This window comes from Solanum verrucosum, unplaced genomic scaffold (assembly GCF_900185275.1).
Source record: "Solanum verrucosum unplaced genomic scaffold, falcon-dt-bn FXZP01000151.1, whole genome shotgun sequence".
NCBI lineage: Eukaryota > Viridiplantae > Streptophyta > Magnoliopsida > Solanales > Solanaceae > Solanum > Solanum verrucosum.
The window spans coordinates 2,187,985-2,207,297 of NW_026020202.1; the positions used below are offsets into that span (position 1 = coordinate 2,187,985).

Consider the following 19,313-nt stretch of genomic DNA (forward strand, 5'->3'; position numbering starts at 1 on the left):
CTATAAGGTAATATTACTGAGATACGACTAATTACATGATTGACCTCATCAAATTGAAATAAATATATGCATTATTGCATTTAACAAATAAAAATTTTCATTGACCATCTTCATAGATTCGCGTGAATAAGAGATATATATACAATCCTCATTGAACATTTACAAAATAATCTGCAATATTATTTTGTGCAAAGCTTATTATTCAAATCATCACTTAAATAAGCAATACTATTTACTATAACATATATTTTCTAAATTGATAATCACATGCAGCGCACGTGTCGAAAAACTAGTATATATATATGAGCATGTATTTTTTTATATAAAAAAAAAACTAATAGAGTACATCAATAAACTAATATTAAATTTATAAGTTTCTGATTTAGTGGGTGTTTGGATTGGCTTATTTTTAGTAGCTTTGGATTTTTAAGCTATTTTTGGGTTTCGGAAGTATTTGTATAACACAAAAAGTTTAAGCACTTTTTTAATGCTGAAAAGGTAAAAAAAAAAAAAAAAAGAGGCAAAAGTCAAAATTTGGGTATTCCCGACTTATAACTTTTGACTTTTAACCTATAAGTAACCTTAAAAAAGGTCAATCCAAGCACCCCGTAAAATCGTCCTCCATACTTTTTATATGTTTTGAAAATATGTGTGAACCATATAATGCAATATAATTTTTTTTATTAAAAGTATTTTGGAGTAAACGTGAAACTAATATTGTAATTGAATGTGTCTTGGAGAAAGTAAGGACAAGGTGGGGATAGGCTTAGCCAGTCAGTCTGTGTTTGTGGAAGCTAAGCTCTCAAACTCTCACTTTGTTATTTCTTCTTTTCTTCTTCTTGTTTGTGTTGTTGTTTTTGGTGGTTAAGATTGAATGGCTGCTGCTGCTGTTTTATCTCTTTCTCTACCTAAGCTTAATGTAATTAAAGCTTCTTCAGGCAGTAGTACTACTTTTGCTCCAGAGAGTCTTGAAGAGAAATTTGGTCGTAAAGGCATCAAGTTTTCAGATGGAGGAACAGTTGAGCTTACTGTTAGAAATGGAAGTTCAGTGAAGCTACAAATACCAAATGCACATATCACTTCTTACAAGCCTAAAGTTTATTGGAAAGATGATGGCTTTGAGGAAGTTCTTTACACTCTTCCTAATTCCAGAGGTGGCATTGCTTTGGTAATCAATGAAATCTTGGAGCCTAATCCTAAACTGCCCGTCCCGAAGACAACAACACCTTCTGATCAATGGACTCTCACAGATGTTGATTCTGACTCTATTGATGCTCTACAGGTAAGCATCTATGTTGCTCGGACTCTTCAAAAATGTGTATACATGACTAAATAGACAATTTCTTGATCCTTCAAATAGATTTCAATTGCAACAGTATAGGTCATTCTTGATTTTCTTGCCCTTTGCCTCAAAAGGGAATAATTACTCCTACCACTGTTATGGGCAGGTTGAATTGAGCTGCAGCCGAGGGAGTCTAGATATTAACTATGTGGTGTCACTCTATCCATTGAGTATGGCAACAGCAGTTATAGTGAAGAACAATGGCCGAAAGCCTGTCAAGTTAACGACAGCTATACTAAGCCATTTGATGTCTAAGACAAGAAAGGGAACAGGAATACAAGGACTCCGGAGCTGTACTTATTGCACACATCCTCCGTTGTCTTCTTCCTTTGAAATTTTATCTCCAGGGGAAGCTATGAAAACTGAGGAACCCGGTATGTTCTCTTTTGGTTGGGAACCAGAGAAGAAGCCCGGCATATGGTCTACTCAAGATGTGCCCATTACTGTCCTCAAGCACAAACTCAGTAGACTTTACAGTGTCCCACCACAAGAAAAAGCAAAGGATTTTTATAATTCAATACCTTCAAAATACGAAACAATCGATCAGGTATCACATTCAAAACAAACACTCTCCCCTAACTACATACAAGTAATACTTGTTTTATAACTCACAGTTTAGTGTTCCTTTAGCATCTTAAGAACAAATTTGTCACAACTTTAATTGTCTGTCTTAAGAGAGCATAAAGTTCAGAAAAGCTATCTTTAGAAACAGCAGAAAACTTAATGTTTTGTTTCGTTTCATTTCCAGGGTCGTGAGCTCTTCTTCAGGATAATACGTATGGGCTTTGAAGATATTTACGTATCGAGTCCAGGTTCATTTTCAGAAAAGTATGGGAAGGATTACTTTATCTGCACAGGCCCTGCTTCAATGTTGGTTCCTCTTGTTGTGAATCCTGGTGAAGAGTGGAGAGGAGCACAAGTTATTGAGCATGATAATTTATGATTGTCCTCTAGAACTTCAGAACTGGAGTAACAATTTTTTTAAATGTATATCTTTATTTTACAAGCTTTCTGTACCTCCTGAATTTATTCATCAAGAAACAGCAATGCCAAATGTACTTGGTTATTCCTTTTTTTTTTACTGTTTATACTCCACCGGAAGAGTAATTGTAGTCATCAATCTGAGAATTCCAAAATACAAATGGATTTAGTGAATACTTGTTTCTCCGTTTTTCTCTTCGCATCCAAGCAAATTCAGTGAGTTGAGCTAGAGATATGTTCTTTCAACTACATGGGCTAAATAATAAGGTTAGACATGTTAATAGAATCCACATGTTACACCCTGAAAAAGAGAGTATTGAGTAGGTACCACCACCCAAAATATCATAACAAGATATGTCAAAATACACACAAACAAAAAAGGGAGCATAATCCACAAGCCCTTTCAACCATTAGGTCATAGCCAACCAAAAGTTATCCAAATACAAGTTAAGAAATATCATATCATGCAACAAATATAACAGAACTTAGTCATCTTGGCATACCATCTGGTGCACTCTATTCTTTCTTCTTCTGTTTGGCATGGCTGCCATTAACACTTGTCTCCTCTCTCCAAATGTAATTTCCGGTTCTCCAATTTCTAGATCCCCTAGCAAAAGCATATCCACATTTTCTACTCCTCCTCTCTGCAGTCCCCTCCACTACAGTTGCTTAACAAGAAATATTCAATTGCCAGGGGTAGCTTCAATATCATACCCACCCATTGACACGGAATACTTGGAAAGTGAGTTCAGTGGACATGGAGTCACCTTCACAGAGGTTAATGAGAGTTGTGTTGTCCGCATGGCGTTGGAGAATGGAAGTATAGCTAACTTGATGCTTCCAAGTGGTTTGATCACATCATACAAAGCTCAAATGTGGCATGGAGGCACAATGGAGTTGCTGCATACCACTGTCTCAGAAGGACAGAATGGTTCACCAGTCATTGAAGGAGGAGTTTCACTAGCCTGCAATTGCGAGAACGATGAAGGTTTTTCATGGTCACCAAGTTCTTGGGCTCTTCATCAAGTTAAAGGAGATCCTCAAGGATCTATTCAGGTGCTTTTTGTACTTACTATTTATTTATGAATTATGGTTTACAAGTGCCTAGTATATTGTTGAATTAGATATTTAGACTTGTTGGAGGTGCAGGTGGAATTGATTTGCACAAGTTCAGATGGAAAGATTGAAGCTAAGTATATGGTTACTCTGCAAGAAGATCTTTTAACTTCAGAGATTAAAATCTTTAATTTAGGTATGGCAAGCTTCCGGATGACGGGTTCAGTTCTTAGCCATCTGACAGTAAGCACACCAGAAGCCAGTTATGCTGTGGGACTGCAAGGCTCAGATTTCTTCAGCAACCCTCCATTCTTCGCTAACTTCAGCATTATTCCACCCGCCTTTGGGAAGACGAAAAATCAGCCTTCTAAGAAATCTTTTGGGGAAATATTCTCAAGCTGGGGTACAAAAATTCAAAACCCAGAGAAAATTGCAGAAAAAGAGTTGGAGGGTGAAGAAACAGACAACTACAAGCATTTGACTGATGAAATGAGCAAAATTTATAAAAGTGCACCTAGGAACTTCACACTCATCGATCGGGTAAGCTATCGTCATGAAATGAATAAGTATTAAGCAATTTCTGAATTCTAGCTGCTAATTGATCTTGACATGTTGATAACTATTCATGATCAGGGAAGACGAAACTCAGTGGTAGTAGGACGGGACGGGTTCAAAGAAGTGTACTTGCTGAGTCCTGGCTCAAGACATGAAAGTTATGGCAGATACTCATACATATGTGTTGGGCAAGCTGCTTTACTTCAACCAATAATCATAGAATCTCAGAGTGAATGGAGAGGTAAACAAAGTTTGCATAACCCAAATATGTGAAGTTTTGAACCAGCAATTAGCAAAGCAAGCCGATCAACTTGTTTTCACACAGAATAGAGTTTCTCATAGCAAATCAAGAGATGGCAACATCATTACAACACAGAAACCATTAATCAAGCAGATACACTTGATTTAACTTTGAAAGTGAGGTCTGATGTAGATATTAAGCTATAAATACTGTTTGGTTGCTTTAAAACATAGGTCTGTTTGTCCTGTTGCCCATGTTTTCCCCAATTAACTCAAGTAAAGCTTACAAATATTTATTTTATTCATCTGCTCGTGGAATCGATTTACTCAACAAGCTATAGACAGCAAATTATTTTAAATGGACAATTAAACAGATGTGTAGAACAAAGGCTATTGACGGTGCATGAAAAAGCAATATCTTTTTCAAAAAAGAAAAACTTCAATTGACATCCAAATAATCAATTCTGATGATAGGATACTAGTTCTGTAGCAAAGTAGATTAATCCTCAATGAGCAATGAGAAAATTAAGATACTGAAGGTCCTATTTAGTACCCACTATCTAAGAGTGGGATCTATTATAGAAGACCAACTACATATTTTAGGTGGGAACAAGGTTGAAGCTTTGGTCTTGATTGCCTATCCACAACGAAAGTACGAATGCTGCCAAAAGTACAGCTAAGATACCAAAAATCAATATGCGAGCAGAAGCATCGCCTTTTTGGGGAATGACTCCCTGAAATTCTGTTCCATTATGGGCAACATCATTTGAAGATACTTGCACATCTCCATTAGCTTGAGCATCTTCTGTTGAAGATACTGATTCGGAGTTCAGATGGTAGTGTTTCTCATCATTAGATGTTGCCCCTTCTCTATACTCACGCCTTTCACGATGGAAGAGGCCATTAACTTCAGACTTTTCTGGACTTCCTTCACACCTGCACAGGGATGGACTCCTAAACCTTCTGGTTTTCCTCTCAGAAATGTCTGAGCTCCCATCATTGGCATCCTGAAGGAGATGAATAAGTTTTCTTGGTGTTGCAAAGATCTTCACACTTTCGACATTAACATGAGAGCGTGACCTCTGAAGCACAAAAAGAGAAATGTCAACCATGCTAGGGCACCCATTAAATAGATATTAAATAGTACACCATACTAGAAGCACATAAATTCAATGTGTCAAGGATTTTACTTATCTGTTCCATTTATATTTTGAAATACCGAAAGTTATGTTATTTAACTTAAAACAATTACAGAATTTCTCTGTGCACATCCCAGAGAAATCATATGCACAGAGTTTTTACTTCAAAGAATGGCATTGCTATTTAGTTAGTTTTGTGGCAGATGAACTAGAGGGAACCATCAATTTTGTTTATTTCTTTAATCCTCTTTGCAACTCAAATAACCAAGTTGTATCTTCTGTTCATCAATAATAACACAAGGAACTTTTTTAGCTCCAAAAGACTCCATGCTGTCTGTTGTTCCAACAAAAATCTACTAAGATTTGATTTTGACTTTAGAAATAGTAAAGCAATTTAAACTTCCAACACTATAAACTGAGCAAAGAACAAACTACACTCAATAACATGTTTTACCTGTGGACTTGGAGTAGCACTTCTGACAAAACCATTTCGGGCAGATCTTGGCAAAAATCCAGCAAATTCAGCAGTGTTATCTCCGGTACCATTATGAACCTCATTGTGCTCAGAGTTTATGACATCATTTCCATGTGTGAATTCGGAGAAGATGCCATCCTTTAGAGAGACATCAACACCGCCATTTGCACTCTTCTTCCAAAGTTTTCGGTTCACACTCCTATCATTACCCAAAACATAAGGGCCCTGATTGATTGAAACAGGGGAGTCCATAAATGGTTCATAGTCAACAAACGAATTAATTGTGCGTGATTCTGGTGATGCAGATAAAGATGATTGGTCACCAGATCCCCACAGATTTCTCCTCATGTTCCCTCTACTGTCAAAGTTGGATCCAGTCATTGAATCTACATCTCTCTCAAATTTAGAACCCTTCTCAGAGCATATTCTCTTTGCAGTCTGTAATGCTTCAAATGCAGCCCCTCTAACATAAAGCATCTTGTCAGATTGACATTTTTCCATCTCCTCCATAACCATTCTGAGCTCAGAATGTATGCTTCTTTGATCCAAATACTTCATCAAAGAGTTGACCATATGAATGGCGGACAATCTTTTTTGAGAATTCCCTTCTCCACTGCTACTACTTAAAATTTGTAATCCAGACTGTATCAACAATCTTGCATAAGCTTCCATGATTAAGCTATTGTGTTTGGCTAATGAAGTGACTAGAGCCATATGAGAATTAGTTTGTGTATGCTTCTCCAAAGCCCCGGCAACTCTTTGACAAACCTCATGAACCATCTCATTTGAGGCAACCCGCCAGTTATCAGAATCCACCAGAGCCTTTAGGCAGAGAGCAGCTCCAGAAGATAAACTCTCCTGTCTCCCAGAAGACAATCTGAAAGGGGCTTTGAGAGGGAGTGTATAATGTATCTTTTCTTTTCCTCTGGTGTCGTTGGGTCCATACTGTACCTCGCAATGGCTGGAACAACTTTTGAACAAGCTTGGTGAAGGGCAAAAGATCCAGCACTGGATGTCAGGGTCTTGATAATAGTGCTCATGATGTTATCAATCTGAGGAACAATTTTAGGTCCATGTACACGAGCAAGTACCTCATAGAGTGAAATTGTGTATTCTCCTGATGATGCATTGGATTCTTTGGTTTCAGAAACCTGAGCAAGAAAGAGAGGGATTGCCTTGGAATCCAGCTCTTTCACATATGACTTCAATGCTTTCATTGCGCATTTTCTACTCTCAGCATCCTTATCCAAATTCTCCAGCTCTCTTCTAAGTATTGGGCTCAAACTCCTCCCCATTACTACCACTTACCTACAACCAATTAACATGTTAGACAGCAAAACCAAACAAATAAAGATCTACATTAAAAAAAAATTCCTTCATTTTGGGTATTACACCATGTATTATCTTCAATTAGTACTGAGAAATATGAATCAGAACTTATTCCACCAAATCTTAAGACACTTTTAACAAACTGAAACTTCAATATATAGCCAAAACAACAAGATACTCAATGTGATCCCACAAGAAGGGTTAGGGAGGGTGTAAAATGCACTCAGACCTTAACCCCACCTGTGCCGCAATTTAATACAACAAACTTTACAAGAAATCCAAATATTAACAGATGGGTGTATCCAATTCTTATCAAGATTCGCTTTTCAGAAGAAAAAAAAAAGAAATTGGACAACAAGGTAAAGTTGAATTGCAGTGTTTAATCAAATATTTAATCAATATACTCAAATAAAAACTTGCCATTTCAAAGCAATTAAGGAACAACTGCAGTGTTCTTAAAAGTAAGAGATAAGCAGTGAGAGGATATGGTGCAAATTGAAGTAGGCCCATTTTGGGCAAAGTTTCTAAGAAGAAGAAACAATAACGAGTGCCTCAACATTTCCAAGAAACCCAGATATTATATACATTCCCAACCAAATTAGCACCTTCTTACCCCCAAAAAACACAAAATGACAAGTAAGATAAGAAACACAAACTTGCAAGTTACAGTGAAAAAGGAGATTACAGATGATTCAATGTTAGCCCAAATTGGAAGATAACCAACAAAAATGATACCTTCTCTTTAGTCAAAGATGAGTCCCTTTCAGATTGTTAGAACAGCAACAACAATTGCACATCAAAATCACAAGATTTCTTCTAAAGCAAAAAGAGTTGCCAAGTATGAACAGATAAATTTAGAGAGAGAGAGAGAGAGAGAGAGAGGGGATCGCTAAAGAAAGTAAGTAGGTGTTCGAATTTGCTCTGCGATTATGGTGGTCTGCTGTCTGATTTGTTTACCTATTTTGAGTGAAGGGTACCCATACATTTTGAATCTTTCTTCTTAATTCCCCCGCCTCTTCTAATTCAAATTTCAATATCCTAATCCTCCCTTTACGAATCATTTCGCAGCTGATTTATTATTTATACATATATTAGTTATTACATTTCCTATTATGTATATTTTTATTCCTTTCTAACTTATAGTTATGTGGATTTCTAAATTGTCGATCAAACGCCATATTAATTTTAGGGAAAATGGTTAAAAATGTCCTTAACGTATCACAAATGGTTCAAAAATGTCCTCCATCCACCTTTTGATTTAAAAATGCCCTCAACGTTTTTTAAGGTTTAAAATTGCCCTTTTTTAACATCCAGCTGACATGGCAAATGTGATATGAATTTTCTTTACCCATTTCAAAATATATGACCCACTTATTCTAAAAAACCCATTTCGAAAAATCTGACCCAATAGGCTAATCGTTTTTGGGTCTTTAATTCCAATTAGCTCTAGTTCTCTTCTTTCTTCTCCTTCAATTCATTGGTTCTCCATTCTCTAGTTAATTGTAGAGCATGAGCTTAGGATGCAGAGAAAATTTTCGAACTTCACAGTATGTCTATCCAAACTAAAGATGATTTTTGTCTTCTTTCATTGGAATATGTGTACTAGAATCTGGATTTTCACTTTCTTGCCATATTCTTTGTTATTTGATTTTAGCATATAATTTATTTCTTGTCACTTTTCAGGACAATTCGGAACAGTGCTATAATGAATTTTTTTCAATGTCGACATGTTAATTCTGAGGATGCTCGCAATTCTATGCATTTTTCGTCATTAAATTTTTGGGTTGTTCTTGCTTATGATCCATTTCTTTCACCATTTATTGCATTAGAACTCCATTTATTTCAATGACACAGTTATTTAAACAATTTTTCGACAATCAACTAAAATTACAATATATATATATATGTGTGTGTGTGTAATACACTTGTTGATGACATGGCATGATAACTAATTAGACGAGAACATGTGGCATTTGGCTGTAAAATAATAATTTTAAAATAAATTATGCAAAACCACCTAATTTTCAACAAAAATAAATAAATAAAAATTACCTATTTTCTACCACCCCACCTTACATCACCTCACCCCCCTCCCCCTCAACCTTACTTTCCGTCCCTTTTGTCATCGAGTTCGTTACTTATTTGAGTCATAGAGATATAAAATTGACTCAAATAAGCCACTGTTTTAGAATGTAACTAAAATAGGCTTAGTGTAGTTTTTCTTCCGCTTATCAAAAAATATCAACCGAATTTACAAAACGGAACTTTTTCTTAATGTCTAAATTTTAACATAAAACATAATTTTTTTCCTACACTTTACAAAACGGAACTTTTTCTTCCACTTTATAAAGTTCAAGTTTTTCTTACACTTTATAAAGTGAAATTTTAATTCGATTTTATAAAAAGGAATTTTTTTTTCTATTTTACATTAAATTGTGTCTCTATACCCGTTTGGCCATAGATTTCCCAAGTAATATTTGGGGGGAAATTGGCAAATAATGTTTGTCCATACAATTTGCCATTATTTGGCAAATATTTTTGGCAAATATCCCAAATTCCCAAATACTAGTTTTTTCCTGTATTTGAGCCAAATCTCATTATTTGGGATCTTCTAAAAATTAAAATTTTACACCAAACTTTTATTTTTTACAAAAACACCTTCTATAGTAGTTGTTTGCGTTGTATTACATAATTTTTTACGTGAACACCAAAGTAGTGATGAAATATTCAGTGAATATGAAAGTGATGATATGGTTGTTAATGAAAATGATGAGCAATCGGCTCAGGGTAACAAAGTCATGTGTTTTGTCTACTTCACGATGTATGGAATGATGCTTGTTGCACTCACTCCAAACTACCACATTGCTCCAGTGTCATGGACACCACTTGTTATTTGTTGCAACGAAGATCTAATTGACTTGTAATACAAACTAATGGTTAGTTTTGATAGTTTTTAAAACTTATGAGTATAAATTATATTTTTCTAAAAAAAGTGAAATATGTTTCCCAAATACTATGGCCAAACACTGTCACGACCCAGGGGTATCCCCTAGATGTAACAAGGCGTACTCAACCTTGAAGGGTCTCATACAAGCCCCTTAGCATATCATAAGATAAGATAATAGAAATGAGCAGAAATTTTAAAACATTTTCCATACAATCGAAGTCTTTTATAAAAGCAAAGCGGAAGTCTATTACATTTGTCTCAAACCATCTAATACATGAAAATCTTTGGGACGCAGCCCATACAAAAGTCTAAAATATAAAAAAAAAGACATAAAGGAAAGGTGATCAAATCCTCGATGCTATGAGGACTCACCCAATCTTCAACTCCTCGCTCTACTAGGAACCTAACCACGGGAATGAAACTCAATATCGCCAGACCCTACATTTGATAAGAATGTAGGCAAAAGTATGCATTAGTACAAAATGTACTAAATATGATAGCTATCATGACATCATAAGATCATAACAAAAGTGTTAGCCAACATAAGACATAAGCCATAAGCATAAGAGACAATAACATAATCATAGGCATAATCTCCAACATAAACATAATATAAGCATTAGTCATCATAAGGCATAGTCCATATACATAGTCAATACTTAGACCTTCATATCACAAAAGAACCGCTTCATAAGTAACCTCCAAGTATACTTGTGCAATGCATGGATAAGACCCCATAATCCCATCCATGCTAAGTATCCCCTTTGGCCATCATAATCATACTTACCATCTTATGGTCTCATCCTTAGCTTAATTCTCATAGACAAGGGAATCTTCACCTTTAGTCAAACATAGCATGGAAGGTAACTATAGCAACAATCCAAACTAAGCATACATCATATAAGAGAAACACTTCATAAGTAACTTCAAGTCATACTTGTGCAATGCATAGATAAGACCTCATAATCTCACCCACACTAAGTACCACTTTAGGTCATCATAATCATACTTCTTGGATGGGGACTAGTCCCTCTTTAGCTATATCTCACTATACATGGAAAAGTATTTCTTGACTAATCCCTTACATACATTACTCATGAATAGTTACAAGTTACCAATTCAAGGCTATCAAGGAATATCACTATACTACACTAGACCAAGCTACGATGGAAAACATATTATCATGCAAGTCCAAGCTACACAAGGAAAACACTACATTATGCTAGACCTAGCTATCATGGAAAACATACTAACATGCAAGTCCAAGCTACACAAGTAAGGGTACGATTTCTTAATCCAAGCTATCAATGAAATGGTTTGGCCTAACCAAGTCATGCTACCATGCAAGCACTCTATGATGCTAGTTCAAGCTACATTGGAATGGTACTATTGCTCAATCCAAGGCTACCATGAGAACTCCTAACTCAAGCTACCAAGCATGGTCTTGTCTTACCAAGTCAAGCTATTCATGAAGGGATCTTATGTCACAACTTCAAGTTATCCTAGTCTAACATATTTGATTCATTTGAGGTGAGCAAACCTTTCAACCTAGAATAATTCAATGTGAGAAAGTCTTTCACATTCATACATTCATATATTCATAAGGTAGATTATGTGGGTAAAGTCCTTCCACAACAATTCTAGCTAGTAGTCTACCATTGTCATATAAGCTTCACTCTTAAAGCCTTAACAGACATAATTCATCATATTGGCTTTACTTTCAAAACCCTAGTAATCAACATTCATGACTACAAGCCTTACTCTCAAAGCTTTACTTCTTACAATCATCATACATACCTAGATTACAAGGCATCCTAATCACATGCTTCATTCTTAAGTGATTCTAATCATATATCATCATAAAGGTTCAATCTCAAGCCTTACTAGTCATCATCCATTACATATACATTATTCTAATTCAATTCATGTCTACATGCTTTTATTCTTGAACAATTACTATACATGTCATCAATTCTACAAGATCATCTCTAAGTCTTCAATTTCCCTCTTCAAGGTACAAACCAACATTACTTCAATTTCATCAATTCGACTAGGGTTAGGCATAGAAAACATGTAATTTTATCATAATAACTTGATTTACTACTAATTCAATCATAAACAATCATTATTCACTCAATTGGATCAACATCCATCATAACCCACAACATTGAAGAAACCCTAACTTGAATTGGGGAAGTTCTTCATCAAATTGAGGAATTCTAGGGGACTCCATGGATGGAAGAATCCAGGATGAATAAGCTATCATACCTTGATTATAAAGCCTCACAAAGCTTGCAACAATGGAGTTTGGTTCTTGACCTAGCTTCAAGCTCTATATATCTTCTTCTTCAAGTTTTAGAGAGAGAAATATTTGAGAGAAGAGATTTTGGGGATTTGATTTGGGTCTTGGGAAATAATGACTTAATTGGGGTGGTTAAAGGGTTAAAATAGCTTATATAGGTGTACTAAGACTATACAAATTGACCTCACTTAATAACCACCTAATTGGAATTTACTAATATGACCCTCACTAGGTTGCCTGGTGCCAGGCACCACGGCAAGCCCCACGAGTCGTGGTCCCTACCACGAGTCGTGGTCCTTGGGCAGTGGCTAGGCCTTGGTGATTTGGTCTCCAAAATGTCTAAGGCATCTTCACGAGCCTTTTCACGAGTCGTGGTCTTCACTGGCCGTGAAGTGGCTTGTGAAGGTGAGCCATTCTTGGGCAGCCCAAGGTAGCTACTGCCTTAGCCACCACGAGCCATACCATGAGCCGTGGTGGTGGTCGTGAAGTGCGGCAGTGCTTTGAGGCCTTGGGGCATCCTTGGGCCTTGCCCCTTGGTCTTAGCTCTTGTCCTTTGGCTTTGGCTCTTGTTGCCCTCACACTAAACCGTAGTTGACCTACTAAACTACGGGGTGTTACAAATACATGGTGAAATTTCACTCAAATTTTCATCCAAATAATATTTGCCAAAAATATTTGAAAATCTATGGCCAAACGCTAGTGTAGTTTTTGCAGTGTTTGTCATATAATTATATTGATTTGACATATCATAAAAATGAAAAAAAATAATACATTATGTATTTTTATTTTTGTTTAATCTAAAAAAATCTCTTACAAGCTCTATTTAAGGATGCTTAAACATAGCACCTTCAACATCTTTAATCCTCTATTTTCTTCATTTCAATCGTAAATAATGTTTTCTGAACCAAAAATCATAGTTAAAATTTATTGGGATGGTGAAATTATACATGACAGAAATACCATTCATTACAACTGTCCTCCCAAACACAATGTCAAGTATTCACTTAATGTCTGATATCAAAAGTTTCTTTCATTAACTAATAAAAGAATGGGTATAAAAAGGTATTGATTATAATCGAAAAATATCCTACTTCATTTGTATCACAAGGACAAGTAAATTTTGAAGAGTAGATTATCTATAATGATAAATCGTTGATCGATTTGTTGAGGGTTCCAAACGAATACATCGATCAAATCAAGTTACAATGCTTGAAATCTATGTTAGGAAGGAGCCTAAGACTAGTCAACGACGTTCTCCCCTCAATTAGAAAATTGAATAACCCTGAAGGAATCCCCATAATCCAATCCAATGATTGTACTAATATGATTCATTATCAAAATATTCTTTACGGGCGATATGATTTTGATTTGAAAGAAACTATCAATGAAGTGACTAGTAAAGCTTAATAATTATACTTTGACTATTATTTGTTGATTTTACTTATAATTTGTTAATTTATATGATTTTTATTTTATTTTATTATTATTATTATTATTATTATTATTATTCTCACTATAAAAAAAGGCTCAATTTAAGGGGGTTATTTTGTCAATTTGTGGCGGTTTAGGGACCCCACAAATTAAATTGTGGTGGCTTTAAAAATGCTATAATTATTATTTTCACGAGCATATTTGCAGCGATTTTAGTAAACTTCCACGATACCCCCATAAAATGACTTTTAAATTTGTGGAGGTTTTCTAGTATCAATATGTGACGATTTTGAACCTTCACAATATGATCTCAATATTTTTAAATTTTATTTGTGTGAATTTAAAATTTGTGTAATATAAAATTAATATTTATATAATTTGATTTGTGGAGTCTTACGAAATTATTATTAATTTAATAATTAATTTGAAATTTGATTTACATTAAGCCTTAAAAATAATATAAATAAATAATTTTACTAAATATCACACTTAATGCAAATCAAATTTCATTAAACAAATTTATATTTATAAGCGTCACAAGTTCAAATTCATGTCAAATAAAAATAATACAAACTTGTGTATAGTAACTTCAACATTACATTTTAAATCACTAAAAATCCACATAAAGTAAACATTAAAAAAAATGTCTATAGCTTTTATTTGGTGATTTAAGTTGTTGTCACTCAATCTCTTATCCAAGGTGAAGTAAGATCGATCTCCGCATTAGGCTGAAACAATAAAAAAGTTATACATAATTAGACAAACGTATATTGATACACATATATTTTTGTACATCTTGAAAAATATTAATCAAAGTTCAATTCATTCCAAAAGAAAATTCATATTAACCTTTAATTTGACAAAAGAATATAAAATTATGGTTGAGAGAAATTTATTTTGATATCCTCTCATACACACTAATATGAATAATAACGATTTCATGTTTATTTTTACATAAACAAAAGTTAGGTATATATTTTTCAAAACCATATATTACTCATCTTATTTAATACATTAGTTCAAGTATTTCTCACTTCCCTTTTTTTCCTATTTACTAAAAAAGTAATTATAAATTCAATAATTTACCGTATTGAACAGGAAAATACATACCTTTTGAGCTATACTTATATTGATTACAATCTAATATGCAAAATTGACCTTTAATTTGTAGTAGTCAAATTCAATCAAGAATGAAATTATTACATAATCTTTAATCAAACAAAAATAAAATTGAGGTTTACCATAAATCAATTAAAGGTCGGCAATAAATAACTTTATGTGGTGTGGTGAAAATTTAAACAAATCCTGAAATATGTAAAGATAATAGATGGATTAGATTAAACAACTTGTAAAATACAAAATACCTATAAATTAAATAATACTAAAAATAATAGCACAAATTTGAAATTCTAATGTGGATCATCAAACTCACATAACAAAGACTAATCTTTATATTTAAAAAATTATCTACCATCTATTTTATTGTGCAAAATCTACAAGAGAAAAAACTAATTAGCAAAAATAAAAATTCACACTCATAAAAAATTATCTGAAAATGAGGTAAAAAAAATTTAGAGGCAAAGGGAAAAGGGAGAGGGTGACGAAAAGGTTATGGTTTAAAGGAAAAAAAGATAATGAAATTTGTGTGTGTGAGTGTTACGTGGGAAGGCCCCTTACTTTAGTCTTGTTGGACTAAAATCAAATAGTCCAACAAGACTAAAAACTAAAACTAAAATCAAATAGTAATAATTGTCAATCCTTACTTTAGTCTTTAGGTTTTGAATAAACAGTAAAGACTAAAACGGCCTAGTGTGAAGTGGGTAGAGTACTGATAATTTGATATAGTTATAGTGTCTAGTTATATATTAAATTATTAATATTTAGGAATGATAAATTAGTAAATTATTACCGTCTTATTGGGTTATCGGTTTACCCAATAACCTAATAGTAAAAACCAAAATCGAACCAATAACTCAATATCTTTTTTTTATAAACCCATTAAAAACCCAATAACCCAATAACAATTTTTCAGTTCAATTTATTGATCGGTTCGATTTTTGCACACCCCTACGAAGGGGTGGGAAGGGGGTGATTATTTGGTTAGTTTTGAGAGATTTTAGGAAATTAGGAAGAATTTTTGTTTTTAAGGATATTTTTAATGTCTTGGAGGGAAAATATTAGAATTGTCTTTTCGACGCATAGTACAATTTTTTTCTTTTTAATTTTTATTAATTATTAAATAAAATATTTTACCTTAAAAAGTCTATTATTATTACAAAAGGTTAAATTAAGTTAAAATACAAGAAAAAATAAATATTTATGAATATGACTATATAAGATATCTAATCACTAAATAATACGAATATCTAATCAAATTAATGTATTACTATATAAGATAAAACGTTGAAGTGAAATTGGTTATACAAAGTAGAAAAAATATTCAAGCCTATCTTAATAAATTAAAAGAAAATAGAAGATCAAAAATTACAATCCGCTTGAAATGAAAAAGAAGAAGATGTATATATATATATATAAAAAATTTATACAAAGTAGAAAAAATATTCAAGCCTATCTTAATAAATTAAAAGAAAATAGAAGATCAAAAATTACAATCCGCTCGAAATGAAAAAGAAGAAGATGTATATATATATATATAAAATTTAAAACTAACAAATTTAATAAATTTTTGGGGGTCGATAATCGCCACAAACTATACTAACTTGTGGCGATTTTCTAATCTCCTTAATAAAACAATCACAAAAAGATTTATATTGTGGGAGTTAGAATAAAACATTACAAAATGAATTAATAGTGAAATTTTTTAAAATTCCCACAACTTAACCACCATAAATTGAATATTTTTTGTAGTGTTTGTAGTGATTTTTACCTCAGCATGAGACGAATATTGCTCCAACTTATAGATTAGATAATTATTTTGGTCTGATCTCACACTTTGGAATGACGGAAAATGTTGGGACATCCTCAAGTTTTCATGTTTTGCCTACTTTTGATACAAATGACTATAATCGGTGCGTCCAACACTTAATTTTTAATTTAAGTAAGTTGATTATATGAGGTAAATATTTATTCTTTCTACGTATATAGGAAAAATATCACGCAAAATGAGCCAGTTGATCCTTTGAATATCGATAATCATGACCTTTCGAATTATGACTCACCTGCAACCAGTGATGATTTGCCTAATGTAAAGGTATCAGGAGATAAATGTTTCATTTGAGGTATCATCTAGTGATGATGAGTTTTTTATGCCCAATAGGTCGCTAAAACCAATGTGCATAAGTCCGTTTCATGGCGAAGAATCTTTTCCACCATCGACTCAACAATTAGTAGTCACACCATCCACAGTGCGTATGCCTAAGTTTCGTTCTTATGAAATTTCTTATCTTGATCATCTCCTAGATGGTCCAAATATCATTGTATACACATGATGAATATACATCACAACTTACGTGGTGTGATTTTATGAATGATGCTATTTATATTGAAAAAGACATATTGTTTAATTAAAAAAAAACAGTTGCAAAGGATAGTTAAACTTCTACATTTAAAGATAGCAAGGTAGTACTTAGTTATTAAATCGACAAAAAAATCATGGCGACTTATTTGTAGGTGTGTAGAACAAAGATGTCTATTTAGGTTGACTTCTTTTAAGGATAAATATACTAACATGTGGGAAGTTGGAAGGTACATTGAAGAACTTACATGTGATATGAGTATGTCTCGCGAAGGACGTTTCAACTTGGATGTTGATATGATTAGTTATGTTTACCGTACTAATATAAAATGGGCATAACTTCTTACTCACATATCAGATTGTCAAACGATTTGTTGCATTGGAAACTAGATTCGCATATCATTAATTTGATAGGTTATGAGACATATACTTCTTCATATTCTAATATATATGTTTGTTTGAAATTGACCCAGGTAAAAAATTAATTATATCGAAACTCAATCGGTCAAGAAGCTTTCACCTAAACTTTGTGCTAAAGTATTCTTATGACTTTAATACATTTCCTAATTAAATTTTTTCCTCACTTAGGGTCCTTTGATAGGAAATATTAAAAGAAATCATTCATGTATTATGTATGCTATTATTTAGTACTATGTTTGGTAGGATGTTGGACCTATGTATAACTAATCCATGGATTAGTTATACACCCTACATGGATTATATGATATATAGCTAATATCCTTTCATTTGGTGGTATATATTAGTAATATACATATGATTTAATACCATGTAATTAATATATGTAAAGATAAAATACCCCTCAAATCCTTTTAATCATTATTTTTATTTTCTTGATTTTATGTTTTATACTTGCAGTTGTGTACTAGTAAATTTATTTAAATAAATTAGCTTGCAATTAATATATTGTAAATTAGATAAATAATTAATTAGTGTTATTTTGCTGAGTAACACATTCGAATTGATCAACATAAGAAGCATATTACATCATTAAGAAAAATCTCTTCTTTTGATTTGTCATAATATTTAATCAAATTTGGCAACAACGTTATCTCCTTTTATGTAATGCCTACCTAGTTTTAAAAAAATTGGTAGAAAAAACCTATCATTTTTTTCCTAGCAAAAGCACTGATGAGATATATATATATATATTAGAAAAACACTTATAAAAGTTGAGTAAATTTTTAAGATATTAGCTCCATATTAAAATTATAATTTGTATTTTTTATGTGTAAATGTAAATTGATTAATTCGATCTTATTATAATTTACCGTCTTTTCGATTTTAAAAGTTGATGGTCTATCTTTATTAAATTGAACATTAACGTTTTGTGAGTAATCAATTTATTAAGATAACAATTACTTACCCTCAAATAATTCAAGTGAGAAAATAACAAACATGACGACAAAATTGTTCTTCTCCTAGAGTTAGAAGATCATAAAAAAATATTGTCTCGCAATATTTATCTACCTTGACTCAATTACATGAAATAGAAAATCTCATAATAATTCAATGGTATAATTGAAAAAAAAACATTCCGAAGAGTTTTAATCCAAACATAAGATGAAGTGGAAGCAATGAACCAAACACTTGATAAAAATAAAATAAAACCTGCATTACTGATTCCTGCACTACTAAATCTTGCATTGCTAATTTCCGTGTTACTAATCCCTGTGTACCGAACAACCCCTTAAGAGTTGACCTTTAACACCTCTACAGAATTAAAAATCACCCCCCATCCAAGACTATACCCCTACAAAAAAAATGTTCTAATCTTAGTTTAGAATCATACATATATATATATATATATATATATATATATAACAGAATCCTAGGCTCGGCTATGTGGCGCCACCACAAATCAGAATTCCCTTTTAATTTATTTATTTTCAACACTAGCCTTCCCCTTTCATGAAAAATTGTGACTTTTATGAACAATTGCGACTTTATGAAAGTTGTGAGTTTTATGAAAAATTGTGAGTTTTATGAAAGGTTGTGACCTTTTCGAAGGGTTACAACTTTT

General features: G+C 33.1%; 3 protein-coding genes across 3 annotated transcripts; 2 read left to right on the plus strand and 1 right to left on the minus strand.

Moving 5' to 3' along the window:
- Positions 1 to 708: 708 nt before the first annotated feature.
- On the plus strand, positions 709 to 2,423 carry LOC125830052 (photosynthetic NDH subunit of subcomplex B 2, chloroplastic). The gene is made up of 3 exons (XM_049509271.1): positions 709 to 1,282; positions 1,449 to 1,889; positions 2,091 to 2,423. The coding sequence occupies exons 1-3, from the start codon at positions 875 to 877 to the stop codon at positions 2,283 to 2,285; spliced, it is 1,044 nt and encodes a 347-aa protein (XP_049365228.1). The 5' UTR covers positions 709 to 874; the 3' UTR covers positions 2,286 to 2,423.
- Positions 2,424 to 2,768: 345 nt separating this feature from the next.
- Positions 2,769 to 4,438, plus strand: LOC125830049 (protein NDH-DEPENDENT CYCLIC ELECTRON FLOW 5). Its single transcript, XM_049509267.1, has 3 exons — positions 2,769 to 3,379; positions 3,473 to 3,919; positions 4,013 to 4,438. The coding sequence occupies exons 1-3, from the start codon at positions 2,864 to 2,866 to the stop codon at positions 4,205 to 4,207; spliced, it is 1,158 nt and encodes a 385-aa protein (XP_049365224.1). The 5' UTR covers positions 2,769 to 2,863; the 3' UTR covers positions 4,208 to 4,438.
- A 162-nt stretch (positions 4,439 to 4,600) lies between these two features.
- Positions 4,601 to 7,923, minus strand: LOC125830042 (protein SINE1-like). The gene is given in 4 exon segments (XM_049509258.1): positions 4,601 to 5,256; positions 5,768 to 6,657; positions 6,660 to 7,096; positions 7,853 to 7,923. Coding segments are annotated over 3 exon segments (1,797 nt in total). The 5' UTR covers positions 7,084 to 7,096; positions 7,853 to 7,923; the 3' UTR covers positions 4,601 to 4,773.
- Positions 7,924 to 19,313: the final 11,390 nt, after the last annotated feature.

Bases quoted from the DNA above. Each gene is read 5' to 3' on its own strand.
- LOC125830049 (XM_049509267.1), top strand. From the start codon at position 2,864: ATGGCTGCCATTAACACTTGTCTCCTCTCTCCAAATGTAATTTCCGGT. The intron at 3,380-3,472 runs GTGCTTTTTGTA...TTGGAGGTGCAG, and splicing joins ATCCTCAAGGATCTATTCAG to GTGGAATTGATTTGCACAAG. The intron at 3,920-4,012 runs GTAAGCTATCGT...ATTCATGATCAG, and splicing joins ACTTCACACTCATCGATCGG to GGAAGACGAAACTCAGTGGT.
- LOC125830052 (XM_049509271.1), top strand. From the start codon at position 875: ATGGCTGCTGCTGCTGTTTTATCTCTTTCTCTACCTAAGCTTAATGTA. The intron at 1,283-1,448 runs GTAAGCATCTAT...TGTTATGGGCAG, and splicing joins ACTCTATTGATGCTCTACAG to GTTGAATTGAGCTGCAGCCG. The intron at 1,890-2,090 runs GTATCACATTCA...TTTCATTTCCAG, and splicing joins AATACGAAACAATCGATCAG to GGTCGTGAGCTCTTCTTCAG.